At 53.8% G+C, this 16,017-nt stretch overlaps 6 protein-coding genes across 6 annotated transcripts; 3 read left to right on the top strand and 3 right to left on the bottom strand.

Moving 5' to 3' along the window:
• Nucleotides 1-1,093: 1,093 nt before the first annotated feature.
• Nucleotides 1,094-2,079, bottom strand: PG986_014967 (40S ribosomal protein uS3; the record flags this gene model as incomplete). Its single annotated transcript, XM_066851189.1, has 3 exons — nt 2,039-2,079; nt 1,626-1,860; nt 1,094-1,603 (listed from the first exon to the last, which is right to left on the bottom strand). The coding sequence occupies exons 1-3, from the start codon at nt 2,059-2,061 to the stop codon at nt 1,094-1,096; spliced, it is 768 nt and encodes a 255-aa protein (XP_066693427.1). The 5' UTR covers nt 2,062-2,079.
• Nucleotides 2,080-3,224: 1,145 nt separating this feature from the next.
• PG986_014966 (myotubularin-like protein) lies at nt 3,225-5,759 on the top strand (the record flags this gene model as incomplete). Its single annotated transcript, XM_066851188.1, has 1 exon — nt 3,225-5,759. One exon carries the CDS (start codon nt 3,225-3,227, stop codon nt 5,757-5,759), a length of 2,535 nt encoding a protein of 844 aa, XP_066693426.1.
• A 904-nt stretch (nt 5,760-6,663) lies between these two features.
• Nucleotides 6,664-8,644, bottom strand: PG986_014965 (uncharacterized protein; the record flags this gene model as incomplete). The annotated part of the gene is made up of 4 exons (XM_066851187.1): nt 6,664-7,246; nt 7,308-8,196; nt 8,237-8,529; nt 8,592-8,644. 4 exons carry the CDS (start codon nt 8,642-8,644, stop codon nt 6,664-6,666), a joined length of 1,818 nt encoding a protein of 605 aa, XP_066693425.1.
• A 943-nt stretch (nt 8,645-9,587) lies between these two features.
• Nucleotides 9,588-10,042, top strand: PG986_014964 (translation initiation factor SUI1; the record flags this gene model as incomplete). Its single annotated transcript, XM_066851186.1, has 2 exons — nt 9,588-9,730; nt 9,822-10,042. Exons 1-2 carry the CDS (start codon nt 9,619-9,621, stop codon nt 10,040-10,042), a joined length of 333 nt encoding a protein of 110 aa, XP_066693424.1. The 5' UTR covers nt 9,588-9,618.
• A 1,875-nt stretch (nt 10,043-11,917) lies between these two features.
• PG986_014963 (protein phosphatase 2 (formerly 2A)- regulatory subunit A) lies at nt 11,918-14,281 on the top strand (the record flags this gene model as incomplete). The annotated part of the gene is made up of 8 exons (XM_066851185.1): nt 11,918-11,983; nt 12,127-12,232; nt 12,293-12,444; nt 12,512-13,003; nt 13,069-13,328; nt 13,382-13,482; nt 13,537-13,874; nt 13,928-14,281. 8 exons carry the CDS (start codon nt 11,918-11,920, stop codon nt 14,279-14,281), a joined length of 1,869 nt encoding a protein of 622 aa, XP_066693423.1.
• Nucleotides 14,282-14,815: 534 nt separating this feature from the next.
• On the bottom strand, nt 14,816-15,991 carry PG986_014962 (S-adenosyl-L-methionine-dependent methyltransferase; the record flags this gene model as incomplete). Its single annotated transcript, XM_066851184.1, has 3 exons — nt 14,816-15,258; nt 15,347-15,693; nt 15,939-15,991. The coding sequence occupies 3 exons, from the start codon at nt 15,989-15,991 to the stop codon at nt 14,816-14,818; spliced, it is 843 nt and encodes a 280-aa protein (XP_066693422.1).
• Nucleotides 15,992-16,017: the final 26 nt, after the last annotated feature.

The raw sequence follows: 16,017 nt of genomic DNA, 5'->3' as shown, positions 1-16,017 counted from the left end.
CTCACACGGCTTTAGATTGCTGTGCAGTCTGTACGAATATTTTTACTTGTTGCGCGCGGGATAAGACTGGAATGGGGGGACGGCCTACGGCCGACTACGGGCCATATGGAGGAGGTACAGATGAGACAGTGTCGAGTCCGAGTCGAATCGAGAGTCGAGTCAAATCTTCCATCACCAACCACCATCATCATGGAAGAGAAAACAACAACAAACATGACGAAAGGGAGACAGACGGGAATATGGATGGAAAAGGAGTTGAGCTTCAGGGAGGGTAGGCGGGAAATGAGAGGATGGGAGAGCAGAGGAGACAACAACTTGCTCTTTCTCACTCTCTAACCACTTTCTTCCTACTACCACCTCCAGCTTCTCGCTATCTGACTTACTTGTACTTGTTTTCCCCCTCATCGATAGAGATCATCAGACAGACATGAATGAGAGATACCAGTTAGCTGAAGGTCATGATGGACCGACATATGTATGCGCTTTGATACCACTACATACATATATGCAGGGCTATGGCGTAATTGCCAAGTCTGGAGCACGGATGGGCTAGATTTCTTGCAGGATATGCGCAGGAGCCACACAATTCACTGGAGGAGCTATAAGTGGGTGATAGACAGCCGAAAGTAATCGAACTTGTTCGTTCACATTGTACACTGAGCCCCCCAATCGTCATTGTTCAGACTAGCAGCCCTACTGCGGAGTGGCTTCCAGGCGTGTGCGTAGCAATCCATGTTTCAAGTGAGGAATCAAAGTCGACTTAAGGTCGAGTCTTCAATGGACATATCACAGGTGAGATCAGGTTTGCCAAGGCAAAAAGTAGTATTGGTAGTGATGTTGCTTGTTCATGCAGTCATCTACGGTATCATGACCATTACAGACACGGCCAAATGGCAACTACTCACGTAGTTCAAGAAATTTTTGTGTTCTCCGAAACCGTTCCCTTGCAAATGCAAACGTAAACGTGATAACGCCATTGTGAGAGATTTCATACCCGTGCGTTCGTTCGTTCACATTTCCCGTCCCCTTCCTCGATCATGATTCCATTAGGGGTCTCTTTTTGAGAAAAGTCCAGCACCGACTTGCCTCAAATCTACTGCTGCTCAGCAGGTGCGGCCTCCTCGCCACCCTCCTGCTCCTCGGCGGCGCGGGCGGCCTCAGCCTGAGCCTGCATCTGGGCGGCCTTAGCACCGTAATCCTGGCTCATGGGCTGGACGACGCTCTGCTCCTCCTTGGGCTCGATGATGGTGACAGCATCGGGCAGAGACTTCTGGGGACCGGCCTTGCCCTCGGGGTCAGAGCCGCGCATGATCTTGACCTTGATACCCAGGACACCCTGGCGGAGCAGGACGTGGCGGGTGGCGTGGTCAATGAAGTCGTTGGCGGGCTGACCGGAGTGGATCATGAAGCCGTCGGTGAACTTCATGGACTTGGCACGGGCGGCACGGAGCTTTCCGGAGACGACGACCTCGCAACCCTTGGCGCCGGACTCCATGATGAAGCGGAGGACACCGTAGCAGGCACGACGGACGGCGAGACCGTTCAGGAGCTTGTAGCGGAGGGACTCGCACTGGGCGACGGCGGACAGACCGCGGTTCTGGACCTTGGCGGCATAGAGGGGAGACGGAGTTCTCGGGGAACTTGAAGCGCTTCTGGATGAGCGAGGTGAGCTCACGGATGCGGCGGCCCTGCTCGCCGAGAACCTCCTGGGTGTGGGTGGCGCGGATGATGATGTCGGTGACGGTGGGCGTGACGCGGACCTCGACGCCGGAGTAACCCTCCTCAGCCAGCTCGTGCTGGAAGAACTCGTTCAGCTCGGCGTAGAAAACACCGTCAGCCACGAACTTTCTGCGCTTGGAGCTACAAGGAGGAAGATGGTATGTCAGTACGAATTGAAAAGATACGACAATCGATCAATCGAGTCGAGCGAGACAAGACGTGAGACCATCACGGAGCGCATCTCTGCGACAACCGACGATGATGTCCCCCGCATCTCTCTCTGCCTCTCGTGATTGCGGTAGGGAATCAATCGACATACATCTGAGTACCCGGGACGGCCATCTTGACGATAGTTTTTTGCTGGTTGTGAGATGACGGTTGAACAGGGTTGTGAGGGAGGACTGGTCGAGGGCGAAGAGGGTCGTCTGAGTGAGATGGCAGATATCGCGAGAATTCGGTCCAAATGTCGTGGTGGAGATTTTGCCCAACTGGCTGCACCCTCGATTTTTTGGCTGGTTAGGGCTTTTTTTTTTTTTGTGTGGGTGTGACTTTGCGCTGCTGGACTGTGATTCAGAGGTACCAGGGTACTTTGGGAGAAGGAGAGACAGAGAGAGGGAGATTGAGGACACAGACCAAGGGCTCCTGTTTCTTGGCATTCAACTACATCGATAAGAGAAAGACCCCACCTTGATAGTCAGTCTAAAGTGCTGACATGTGACGTCGGCACCAGCCACACTCCAAACCTCCGACAGTGGACACTTGCATCACTGACAGGCCTGCGAGAGAGTAGCTACAATGCAACGCGTATTAGTCTGAACTGATAGCAATTTTGTTTTATTTGAGATACATGACAAGAAATACATTTCTGATAGTATTTTATTTCTTCTTGAAATCAAATGCATCGTAAATCCGAAATTGTAGTTCTATGATCTTAGTCTCTGCTTGTCTATGACTGTCAGTTGGAAGCGGTTTGTTGTCACCCAGGGCAATTTACCTTTTACCCCACTACAGCTGGGCTGATTGTCCTTCTACCTCCTATGCCTTTGCTTTACGTACACGCTTCTTCTGCCGATGACATTGGCTGAGCTTGCGACAGCAATGCACCTTTGCCATATGACCTGACAATAGCACAATCCAGACCAGTGCTACCTTGTAGCCCAACAAGCCGGCCTCTGGACGAAGACTGACAGAGCACCACCAGCACATCGTGTGGTCATCTTGCTCGCTCACAGCACAGTTTGCTCACGGTGACTGACTGCCCGCTACTTCTCCCCCCAAGCATTCAAGGCCAGGCGGTTCCGCGTCCCTCTAAGCACCTGAGTGATGCAGGCCACATCGCAACCTCCCCAATCACTTGCCATGAATTTAGCTGCCGAGCTCTAACGCGCAGCTGAATCCTTCCTTTCTGCCACCGTACTACAAAGACCACCCTTCACCCCAATGCCACAAACTCGGCGATAGTAATATTCTAGAATATCGGCGATCCTCAATAACCCTCCAGCATAATGCACGTCAAAAAGATCCCCGGCGTCGAGGCCGTCCGAGGCGGCGAGATGCAAAAGGGCGACATGCATCTGACAGATCATCATATCGTAATGGTGATACCACCCGCAGAACCGACAGGACGCCCGCGCGAGCTCTATATAGCCTACCCGATCCTTGCTCATTGCAACTTCAGACCCTCCCACCCCTCTTCAGGCCGACCCTCGACGATCCGTTTACGATGCCGCGATTTCATGTTCATCAGCTTCCACTTCGCCGAAGAAGCTGCTGCCCGCGAAGCCTTTGAACACATTCGGAATCATACGTGTCGCTTGGGTTCAATAGAGAAGCTGTATGCCTTCAGCTACCAACCGCTGAAGCAGGAGAAGCACCTGAACGGCTGGGAAATCTACGACCCCAAGACAGAATTCCGACGACAGGGCATCAGTACCAAATCTGTCGACCGCGGCTGGCGAATATCTACAATCAATCAGGACTATACCTTTTCGCCGACATACCCTGGACTACTGGTAGTCCCCTCCAACATATCCGATAATGTAATCAAGCACGCAGGGCCCTACCGCTCCCGTCAGCGTATACCTGTCTTGACATACCTGCACTCGCTCAACAACTGCTCCATCACTCGCAGTTCGCAACCCCGCACTGGCCTTCGAGGAAATCGAAGTGTCCAAGATGAGCGCATTGTCAGCGCCAGCTTTTCGGCTTCCGCCACGGTCGAGTTTAATGGGCTCGATGTCAACCCCGGCGAGTCGGTCGAACCCAGCCCAGCTTCTAGCCACGCTGATCTGAGGGAGGGCAACAGCCCGGATGGCAAGTCGCAAGATGCAGTTTCGCAGTTCGAGGATGAGCTGCTGCAAAGCGGCACTGCTGGCGTGGACCCCAAGACGGGAAAACGGGTTGTATACGGCGCTCAACAGAACAACCTGATTGTGGATGCCCGTCCGACGATCAATGCCGTGGTCATGCAGGCCATGGGCAAGGGCTCCGAGGACATGAAGAATTACGACTTTGCGAAGAAGGCCTACTTAAACATCGACAACATACACGTCATGCGTGACTCCCTCAACATGGTTATAGAAGCCATCAAGGACGGCGATATCAGCCGCCTGCCCCCGAACCGCCATCTTTTAGAGAAGAGCAACTGGATACGGCATATCTACGGTATCCTCGACGGCGCTGCGCTCATTGCCCGGCAAGTAGGCATCCAACATTCCCATGTGCTCATCCATTGCTCTGATGGATGGGATCGCACTAGCCAACTTTCGGCCTTGTCCCAGATGATGCTTGATCCATATTATCGCACCATAGAAGGTTTTATTGTGCTTGTCGAGAAAGACTGGCTCTCCTTTGGTCACATGTTCGCACTGCGGGCTGGATACCTCAACCACGAGAAGTGGTTTACTGTCGAGAAGGACCCAATGGCTGGCAGCACTCTTCAACCCGGCGAGTCGGAAGGACGTGCGGGCGAGGTATTCGACAGTGCCATCTCCAGTGCAAAGCGTTTCTTCAATCGCGGCCATGGTACGGATTCTACAGCCACTACAGCTGAATCTGACGACCCTGCTTCGCCGCCCGAGGAAGCCGGACAGACTCGCCCAACAGTAGAGGCGAGCCAAGCGACGAAACCCAGTGACATCTCGCCTGTGTTCCATCAATTCCTGGATGCGACATACCAACTGCTGCATCAACATCCTTCACAATTTGAGTTCAACGAGCGTTTCCTACGACGGCTTCTTTACCACCTCTATGCAGCGCAGTACGGTTCTTTCCTGTGGAACTCGGAGAAAGAACGATGTGACGCCAAAGCAAAGGAGCGGACGAGGAGTGTGTGGGACTACTTTCTTAGTCGCCGGCAGGAGTTCTTGAACCCCAAATACGATAACACCATCGATGACCGACAGAGCGGACGCGAGAGACTCGTTTTCCCGCGCATGAACGAGATTCGGTGGTGGGCCAGCGCTTTTGGCAGGAGCGACGCGGAGATGAACGAGGAGCTTGACAACGCAGCTGCCAGGGGGGAGCGCATAGGCGAATATGCACTTAACAACCCTCTCGTCACGAGCACGCCTGCGAGTAGAGGTCGCAGTCCGTTGCCAACAAGCCAACCGCCTGAACTGCCTACCAGCAAGAGTGTTCTCAGCGGCGTTGAGACGGCACATGAAGCACTCACGCCTTCCCTTAGACAGAGTGCCAGTACCGACAGTCCGGGTGCATTTGCGGATAATATCGCGAAGCTCAAGGAAGGTCTCGCAAACGTCGACCTTGGAAAAGGCATATTCGGTGGTTCGGATTCAGGTAGCAAGCCGATCAGCAGCAATGCGGCAACGAGACAGTCAACCGACAGTGGAGTTCAAGACAGCCTCAAGGCCAATAATGATGATGAAGAAGAACTAGCACAGGAGATGAAGGACGTGGTTCCAGCGTCGACGGTATTATCACCACCGCCACAGCACCATACCAGCGTCGAAGGAATTAGCAGCAGCACCATGAAGCAACAGCAGCCGATGGATGGGGCGATGGAGATGGAAATGAGTTAGTTGCTATACCACCCAAGACCCGATAGCGTGTGGAACTTCCAGGATTTCGTCCCGCACAAGCCGCGGCAGTCTAGTATCTGGTCGACCATATCTGCCGTCAGCGGCGAAGACGTGGCGGTCTCGTTTCGCGAGGGCGTCTCCGGTTTCGTCGGGAGCGGGTACGAGAATTGCTTCGACGATGACGATGAGGAGCAGGGGAAGTTGAAGCCGCGCGGCATAGGAGGGCTTATTTTACCCGCTATAGAAGAGCTTGTGCACCGGACTTGGTACATCCGGGTTTATGCTGGGGCTGTAGAGGCGGTGGATAGAATCGGGGATTTAATTGCGAAGTAGTTGAGAGCAGTTGGTTTATGGCTCTTGTTTATCCGTATCCTGCTCTTTCTCTCTCAGAAGGATAACACGGGAGAGAGAACAGAAAGGTAGGGGAGCGGAAAGGGATTCCGAAGACGTGCTGCGAGAAAACCGCCCATACATAGAAGATAGCGGGGCGGTGCTGGTTGATATTGTATGAGTATACTGCGAAATCAATACTATGATTCATGATCCACCAACGATCTCGGCAGCTTTTGTGTTTTACGTGTAGCTCCGAAACGATTTACTAACGTCAAGCCGCAGTAAGGTTTTAGGGCCTATAGGTGTGCCTTAAGTTAAATATGGAAGGCACTTGAGCGAGGAGATTGAAAATATCAGCACCGGTGTCACGTAAAAAACTTGGTAGTTTTGGGACCTTGCTTCAGCAACAGTAGCCCAGCACGTCTTTTACTCTTTTATGCCTCTCTCTACATAGCAGACTGTATAGCTACCTACTCAGATAGCTGACATGATCGACTACTTGAAGCCCGTGGTATTCTTTCTTTCATTTTTGCTCATTCTTCTTCTTCTTCATCCCTGCCTCTATATCTATCTATAGGAAGACCTCGAGGTTGACCTCGAGCACACTGACGGGGAACTTGATCTCGTACTTCTCGAGCACGGTGGGGTGCAGCACGCCGAACTCGCCGATGCGCCGGCTCTGGCCGCCGATGCGGGCAAAAATGGCGGCGGCGCGGCCGGGGAAGAAGGTGGCCTCGTCGATGGCCTCGAGCCAGTAGCCGTCGCGCTTGGTGTGGCCCTGGCGGACCTCGAAGTCGGTCTTGTTGGACCCCAAGCCTTCCTCGCGCGTCAGGAAGGACGTGCGCAGCATCAGCATGACGCGGTCGAGCAGGCCGTGGACCTCCTCAAAGCCCGAGGTGCGGCCGCACCAAGCGGCCGAGTAGTGGCGCTCGTTGCGGGCCTTGCGCTCCTTGGTCTCGTCCTTGAAGACGACGTCGGACGCCTCGAAGACCTTGACGGGCAGGCTGTGCGACTTGTTCTCGCGGATCGTCTTGAGGAGACCGGGGAGGAGCGAGGTCCGGACGATCTGGTACTCTTGGGTCTTGGGGTTGGCCAGCCGGACGGCGGTCTTGCCGTCGTCTTCCCGGTTCAGCCAGGCAAAGTTCTCGTCGTGACTGCTTCGTGGTCAGCTTTCATGGCCTTGAGCGAGTAATCGATATTGCGATGTGTACTTACCCGCACAGAATCAGGGGCATGACTTCACTCCAGCCTGCCATACCCGATTCGAAACGCACAATATCGGTCATCTTGTTGATGCTCAAAGGTGCGCCTACGGTCTTGTTAACCGACATACGAGGAAGCTTGTTGAAACCATATGCGATACCCAAGTCCTCCATGATGTCGCACCGTTGCAGAATGTCTGCTCGGGTAGGGGGGATGGACACTTCCACCAGGTTCGGCTTGCTCGAGGGCTTGGCGGTGAGCGCCATCTTGGAAAGCAGCTGGCACACCTCATCCGCCTTTAGCTCCAGGCCGAGGCAGCCGTTCAGGTAATCTATTTCAACCTCTTGTGACCGAGGCGTCAAATGGGGTGTTATCCTAGTTTGGCCGTTGTGGTCGGAGAGGACCTTGACGGGCTCGACTGTGAACTCCTCCTTGCAGTATGTTGAGAACATGGTGACCATCATGTCAATAACTATAGCCAGCTTGGTCGCATCAGTTGCTGTAGCCTCGATGAGGACGTTCTTGGTATCCATGGTGATCTTAGAGTGGTTTCCGTTGATGATAGGGGGCATGGAGCAGACCACGCGGTTCGCATCGTAGATGACGGGGTATACGGGCTTCTCCCGGATAATGTGCAAGTATTTGCCCAGATTCTTGTCCTTCTCGTAGAAAGTCATCATCTCTTCGGCCGTCATCTCCTTGGTCTGGTTCAGAGGCGCGAACTTGATCTCTTGGGGAGGCAGCGCCTCGTACGTGAAAGGCCCCTTGACGGTGTCCAAGTCGTGGGTGCCAATGGCGACGAGTGTCCTTTGGCGCGCCAAGTTCTGGTGCAGCTTGTCTTGTAATGCGATGAAGGAGTCGTAGCGCTCTTGGGTGAAGGTGATGTTGCGAAGAATAGCACCTGCCACCAGGGGCCGGACCTTCATGGTGTCCTCACGTACAGTGATCGTCTCCGAGCTCGCCGCTGGCTGGGGTGATGAGACGGAAGTTGGGGGTGGGCTTCTTGCCGCGGAAGATGTTGAGCATCAGGGCGATGCCCTCGAAGCAGAGCATGTCATATCGGTTGGCGGGGATCTCGATCTTGAGCTGGGGCGCCTCCTGCACGCCATTGACGACGGGACGGTCGTCATTTTCGGTGTCTTCGTCCAACTCGATACCAAACTCGAAGCAGAGATCCTCGAACTCTAGGGTCGTGTATCTGGGCGGGCTGTTAGTGGGGGTGCTGCTTGGTGCGCTGTAAGGTGGGCAGCCAGCGGCCGCGGCGCTGGAGGGGGAGGAGGAGTGTAGTGTACGCACTTTTGACCCAGCGCTTCGAAGAGCGCATACTTGTCGACAGCAATGGTAGGCATCCTGAACGACGGCTGAGGCTTTGGGGGACAGTTGGAGTTTCGACTGCGGTCTGTAACCAGTTCTGGTTTTGGAAGATCGCAGCGTTGAGTCACCCTAAATTTGGCTGATGGGTGGTGGTGCCCGCCATTGACGGTGTCGCTGCCCCACGTTCCCTCAGTCAAATCACAATCGATATCGGATTTGCGACGAGTACTTTATGGAAAGTACTTTCGCTGCCCCTCAACCCACCAGCCACGCGCAACGAGGTAGGCCGGACTTACAGGAATCTGACGCCACAGGCCTGCAGGAGAAGGCCGTTACGACATTGCTGAATCCATTACGGGCAGCAATTGATGTCAATGTCAACCCAACCAGCCCAGCCCAGTCCAGCAACCTGCCGTCTCCGTGTGACTCGATGGAAGGCTGAACACCAATTCGCCATTCAGAGGCGCTATTTTGGGAGATATGCAGAATCAAAAGGAATATCCAGGTAGACTAGACAGTTGCTTCTTTCATTATTCCGCCGCATCAATGATCTGATTCAGCGCAAAACCAAAACATCCCTCAGAGGTCTCGATTGATCTATTGTAACATGTTGGACTGTGATACGGAGCTTGAGACTGCCGTTGATACGCGTACATAGTCAGTCACCTGATATGGATGGCTCCTAAATCGGGCCATGGGCCTTTTGGTCCCCTAAAACAGCCTCCTTTTGGCGGCAGGTCCGTAGATCGCCGCTTGCCATGGGTAACAACAACAACGCTACGCTAAACCTTGCCTTGCTGACTCATCCCCATCTTTTGCCTCCAGCCTACATGTATTTCATCCTCTGCCCCTCCGATTCTTTTCACCCTTCTACTTAACTACTGATCTTCAAACATCAACAACCACTCTCTCTTCTCGACCTACCCGTTTCCCTCTTTCCTCCCATCTACCACGCCCCACCAGGATTCTACTTAGAAGCAATCCCCAGCTACTCGAAAAGCCGCTATCGATGTCCATCGAGAACCTCAAGACCTATGATCCCTTCGCAGATGCGGAAGCCGATGTAGATGCGGTACAGTTAGGCGGCAAGAAAGAGGACTACGTCCACATTCGTATCCAACGTGAGTAGCCCTTCCAACGGAACCCCCTCATCAATCAACGAGTCGCGTATTGGCTGACGCGTCTTCCCAAACAGAGCGCAACGGTCGTAAGACGTTGACCACGGTCCAAGGCCTTCCCCCAAGTTCGACCGCAAGAAGATCCTCTCTGTCATCAGAAAGAAGTTCGCCTGCAATGGTACGATTGTAGCGGATGAGAACATGGGCGAAGTCATCCAACTACAGGGTGATCAACGCAAATGCATGCAGGAGTTCCTTGTTGGCAAGCAAGGACTCGAGCTCGACCCCAAGATCATCAAGATCCACGGATTCTAAACTAGCACTACAGTGCCTTCATATCAACCACTCTGCCTATTAGCAGTGCAGAAACGGAGGAGGAGATCGCCAACTGTTGGACTCTACAAACTATTACTACACCATCTTCCATAGACAGTTGAGCAGTATGGATTACTCGGGAGCCGTAAGAGGCAATCCCCTCGTTACACATCAACACGCCGTCTTCTTCATATCGTAGTTACGTGACTATTGTGATACTACTGAAATGCCACCCAAAACTTCGATGTTGTTTTTTCATGTCGTCGCGTATGATGCACGTAGTCAAGTGCATGGGCGCTAGAAATGGCCGTTGCTAGTTGGCTCGGTATGTATCCGACCATGCGAGAAGGGCGGGTGACGTTGGTAAATGTACAATCGCCCATCACATGCAGAGCTCCTGCAGACACCCTTGACATTCGCTTGGCTCTCAACTTCAAAAGTGACTGGAAGGACAAGCTCTGATAAGTGCTGCAATACACAGGTAGCTACCCCCTACCCCCTCTTGATTCCTGCAAGCAGGGGATCGTATGTTTAGGTCCCTATCCTGACGTGGGGTCGGTCAAACAATCCAGGGGAGAGAGGAACCGCTCATCTCTTGGTGAGATATGTACGTCATTTTCCAGCCTTGGCACCTCGCCAGCGCAATTTCTCACCCAGGTTGCATTGTTGCCCCTGCCTGTAACACCACGTTGATGACTTATTATGTACGCCAGAATACCTAAGCAACATCAAATTGAAGTCACCCAACCGAATAACCTAACATGCCTGACTGACTGACTGCCTGCCTGTTGGCATATCGGACATCAATATATGTAGAGCCAAATTCGATTTGATGCACGTATTACGAGAGGGGTTGGGAATGTGCACCTTATGTATGCAGGTAGGTGTCAAGCCACACCTGTCCTGTACGCACATGCAGCCATTAAGCAACCAGAACACAGCTTGCGCTCCTCGGTATAAAGTGCACACAGCAGCCTGTTTTTCAAGCTGTAAAATTTGGTTTTAGTTTCCGTAGAACAGCGATCAAACGGAAATTTGATCTATCAGATATACGAATGGAACATCCAAGCATATGTGAATTTATTTCGAGGAGCCCGAGACACATCCAATGTGCTAGATCAAGTTCGCCAGGGTTCCTCTCCCCCTACTGACAGCGCTGGGAGGAGAGCTGCTAGCAGTGGTCCCTAGGTACCCCCCAGGGCCCAGGCCGAAATAATGTTAGCGCTTGCACCGCCAATCTACATCGTTACTTGTACGCTGTGTGCCTTGTTGGTACCCAAAGCTGCCCCTCTGCGTGTCTGTCTGCCACTCCCTCCCACTTGGCCTTGCCTGCATTGTGCAAAGCCTTTTCCCGGTCCAGTTGTTCTCTCTTTGACCAGGCCAGCCACACGTACCTAACCAAGCCAAACTTGACTCTCTCCACACAACAACCACCGACCAAGATACCCCTCGATGATTTCACGTCCCTTCACTGTCCATCTTGTTCACCTGGAGCATTAAAGAGAAAAAAAGGCCTTTTCGCAATACATTAGAATTCTAGATTTAATCCTTCTCCTGGACTCAGCCGCTTCCTGGACCTGGACCGTCCCCGCATCGCTTCCCTCCGCCGCCGCAGCCCGCTAACCGTAGGTTTCTCTGGCAAAAACCCGTAGTAGTCCCCCGAACGGCACTAATTGGACGAGGGAGGAGTGCAAGCCTTACGAGCTGCTGCTTGGTATGCAACCCCGGCGAGGCGGCTGGTAGCAAATCTCGTTGTCGTTGCATCACACTCACTTACTCACTTACGCACGCGATCAGCAACAAACCCTCTGCCAATTCCCAATCAACTGCCAACACCACCACCGAAACCACAACCGACCCTGCAGTTAGTTCGCCATGGCTGACGCGCCGAATGCGAACGACGAGCTCTACCCCATCGCCGTGCTTATAGATGAACTCAAGGTCCGTACCACCGCCATCCATGCCTGGCTGCTTGCCCGCCCGTCACGACATCGACAGCCGCCATCATCGCCCTTCCCACAGCAGCAGCCGCCGCCGCCGCCGCCGCCTCTGTTTTGGGATGCACGCCGCTAACTACTCCGCAGCACGATGATGTCCTCCTCCGTCTGAACGCCATCCACCGACTTTCGACCATCGCCCTCGCCCTGGGAGCCGAGCGCACTCGGGAGGAGCTCATCCCCTTTCTCGATGGTCAGCCACAATATCCACCTTTCCACTTCTCGTCGTAGCCTACTAATACGCGTACAACAGAGTCGGTCGAAGATGAAGATGAAGTGCTAGTTGCACTCAGCGAGGAGCTTGGCAGCTTCATCGAATACGTCGGTGGGCCTCAATGGGGACACGTCCTGCTGTCTCCCCTCGAGAACCTCGCTGCCATCGAGGAGCCCGTCGTCAGAGATAAGGTGAGCTCAGCCCTTTTCCGTGCTGGTCGCCTCTGTCGAGCATATCTAATCACATAATTTTCGATAGGCCGTCGAGTCACTCAACAAGATCTGCGAAGAGCTTTCGCCCCAACAAGTCGAGGAATACTTCATCCCTCTCACCATCCGACTCGCAAAGGCAGACTGGTTTACCTCGAAGGTTTCAGGATGCGGTCTCTTCACCACGCCCTACAAGAAGGTGTCCCCGGCCATCCAGGTCCAACTGCGCCAACAATTCGGGCTCTTGGTCCACGATGAGACGCCCATGGTCCGAAGACAGTCGGCCACTAACATGGCCAAATTCGTAAAGGAGATGCCAGCCGCCATCGTCGTTGACGAAATGATACCCCTCTTCCAACACCTTGCACAGGACGACCAGGATAGTGTGCGCCTGCTGACCGTCGAAATCCTCATTTCCATCGCCGAAGTCGTTCCCAAAGAACAGCAAGCCAGCCACGGCGTTCTGCTCACATCTCTGCGCAACCTGATAGAAGATAAGAGCTGGAGAGTCCGATACATGATTGCTGATAGATTTGAAAAGGTATGCGATGAGTTACACCAACATCATCGGGACAGTAATGGACGGCAGCTGACAAGTTTTTACAGATCGCTAAGGCGGTAGACGAGGAAGTCGTTTCCCGGGATCTGGTGCCCTCTTTCGTAAAGCTGCTGAAGGATAACGAAGCTGAAGTCAGAACTGCGATTGCTGGACAGATCCCTGGTTTCTGTGCTCTGGTCGACCGGACAGTACTCCTTAATGAAATCATGAGCTCTGTTGAAGACCTGGTGTCGGATACCTCGCAGCACGTCCGTGCCGCGCTGGGTACTCAGATCAGCGGCCTGGCTCCTATCCTGGGCAAGCAAGAGTAAGTGACGCCAGATACGAGCTTGCGTTTGCATACTAACTCACAACGTGCAGGACGATCGATCACCTGCTGCCTATGTTCCTCCAAATGTTGAAGGACGAGTTCCCCGAAGTCCGTCTGCACATAATCTCCAAGCTGGAGCTTGTTAACCAGGGTACGTGCTGTCTTTGATGGGTATTTGAACCCACGGCCTAACTGACCTTTGTAGTTATTGGTATCGATCTCCTATCACAATCGCTCCTCCCTGCTATCGTCCAGCTTGCCGAGGATAAGCAGTGGAGAGTCAGACTCGCTATCATTGAGTACATTCCCCTGCTCGCCAGCCAGCTGGGTGTGCAGTTCTTCGATGAGAAGCTGAGTGGACTCTGCATGGGCTGGCTCGGTGACACCGTCTTCTCCATTAGAGAGGCCGCCACGCACAACCTGAAGAAGCTCACAGAGGTGTTTGGAGTGGAGTGGGCCAGCGAGGCCATCATCCCGAAGGTCATGGCCATGGGCACGCACCCCAACTACCTCTACCGAATGACCACCTGCTTTGCCATCACGGTGAGTCATGATTACGCTTCCAATGTTATTGAACAGCCACTAATACTTCTTAGACATTGACGAGTGTTGTCAGCTTGGAGGTCATCAGCGAGTCGATTCTGCCCATGCTTGACAAGCTGGTCGCGGACGAGATCCCCAACATCCGATTCAACGTGGCCAAGACGTACGCGGCCCTGATTGATGTCTTAAAACGTCTTCCGGAGCAGGGCACGATCTACTCGCTAGAAAAGGCTGGAGAGAAGGAGATCACGGCCTCGCCGAAGTCTTTGGAGCTCATTAACGAGAGAATCATGCCGTGTCTGGAGAAGCTGCAGAAGGATGACGACGTTGATGTCAGGTTCTTCGCCACAACGGCAGCAGCTGCTGTCCCCGGCGCAGGAGGTGATCCTATGAACACGTCGCCTTAGAAGGGACAGACTCATAATGAAACAACTCTCGTCAGTCGTCCTTGGGTGGACCCCGACCCCACAACCGACTCTAAAGTGGTGATACTGGAAGGCGTTGAACCATGAAAATACCCTTACCACTGTTGTCCTGGAACTTTGAGCGACACAGTACTTCTATGACAGAAGGTCAGAGACTTTGGTCCTACTAGAAAACTAGCATTCAGGTTTTGGGAGTCGGCCATGGATTGAAATAGACCCCGGCATCACGAGTCTCAGGGAGCGCGGAGTATGGAAGGACTCGGTACGAGGCATGCTTCTTCTCGCAAGCGCCATCGAGAAACAGTTGTATGAGTAGTACAGGTTACGTAGCCGAGATCACGAAAAAAGAATAAGTGCAATGATTTGAGATCGAAAAACAACGTGGATATACGGCAACAACGGCCTTTGAACCCGTGTTTTGCTGGGAGTTTTCGGTTCCTGAAACTACAGCAACCCATAAAAGTGTATATTCCCAACCCTATTGCTCGGTTTACTTTATTTAGATTATTGGGGTTGTCATGATGAAGCCCTTGCCATCTTCCGGAAACACAGACTGCTGATGGTCGACCCCTTGACGCCGCCGAAGCTGAAGCTGGGATACTCGACCCGCCCGACCTGCTGGAACCGCCACCTGCGCTCCTCGTCTGCTTGCTCTTGTTCTTCTTGTCCCTCCTGCTGCTCCTGCTGTTGCTCGCCGGCGAACCACTTGTCGAGCTCGTCCTCGGTCCAGTTGCAGCTCGTCACGAGGAACAGGCCGCCCTCGCGCACGAGCGGCAGCACGCGCGCGCGGTAGTTTTCCGACACGCGCAGGCCGGTGGCGGGGTCCGTCTCGGAGCTGAGCGAGATGGCGTCGAAGGTGCCCTTGTCGAGGACGACGTCCCAGCCGCGGCCGGCGTTGGGGGAGCGGGCGGCGAGGGGTTGCGAGGGGGTGAGGATGTCGTGGATTTGGAAGTCGATTGCTTCTACGTCCCTCTGCCGCCGGCGTTTCTTCTTCTTGTGGTTTTTGCTGTTGTTCTTGTTCTTGTTCTTCGTCGGAACCGGCGTCACCGGAGTCCCGGTCGCAGCGCCGAGGCGTCAGCCCCTTCCGCCGCGCCTCCTCAATCCGCCGCGCAAACTCGATGCTGCGCTCGCTGTAGTCGACGCCGAGCATGGGGCCCGTCCACCCGGCGTCGCGGAGGCCGAAGAGCATGTCGCCATTGCCCGTGCCGAGGTCCAGGAAACTCGCGTCCTTTTTCGTCGTCTTCTTCGTCTCGTCGGAGGCGGATTCGAGGAGGAACTCGTCGAGGAACTCGATCAGCTTCTCCTGCGCGTCCGAGTCCTCGAACCAGTTGGTGCCCGTGTCGGCCGGGTCGTGCTCGTGGTTGGTGAGTTCGTTGGTGTAGAGGTTGTCCCAGCTGTTTGGTTTTTGTGTTGGTGTCAGTGTTGGTGTTACGCGAAGAAAGAACGGGTTAGAGGGCGCCCGTTATATGGACGGGAGCAGGTTTGCGCATGACATGCGTATGATCGTCTACAAGGCCCAAGACGGCATTGTATTCTTGTATGTATGACATGTAATGTACACGTACAACCAGAGGGTGAAGATCATGCAGGGCAGTGACAGAGGCAAGGGTAGGTATTCTTGGATTAGGCCAGTACGAACTATTCTTTGGTTCCGAGCTCTGACGGCTCCAGGTGCGTCGGTTTGGCTGCCATCTTGGTTATGATATCGCTGGGAATGG

Source organism: Apiospora aurea (genome assembly GCF_038362705.1).
Source record: "Apiospora aurea strain CBS 24483 chromosome Unknown utg000010l_segment0_segment0, whole genome shotgun sequence".
Taxonomy (NCBI): Eukaryota; Fungi; Ascomycota; class Sordariomycetes; order Amphisphaeriales; family Apiosporaceae; genus Apiospora; species Apiospora aurea.
Note: the sequence above shows the minus strand (reverse complement) of the source record. Positions and strands in the feature narration are given on the sequence as shown.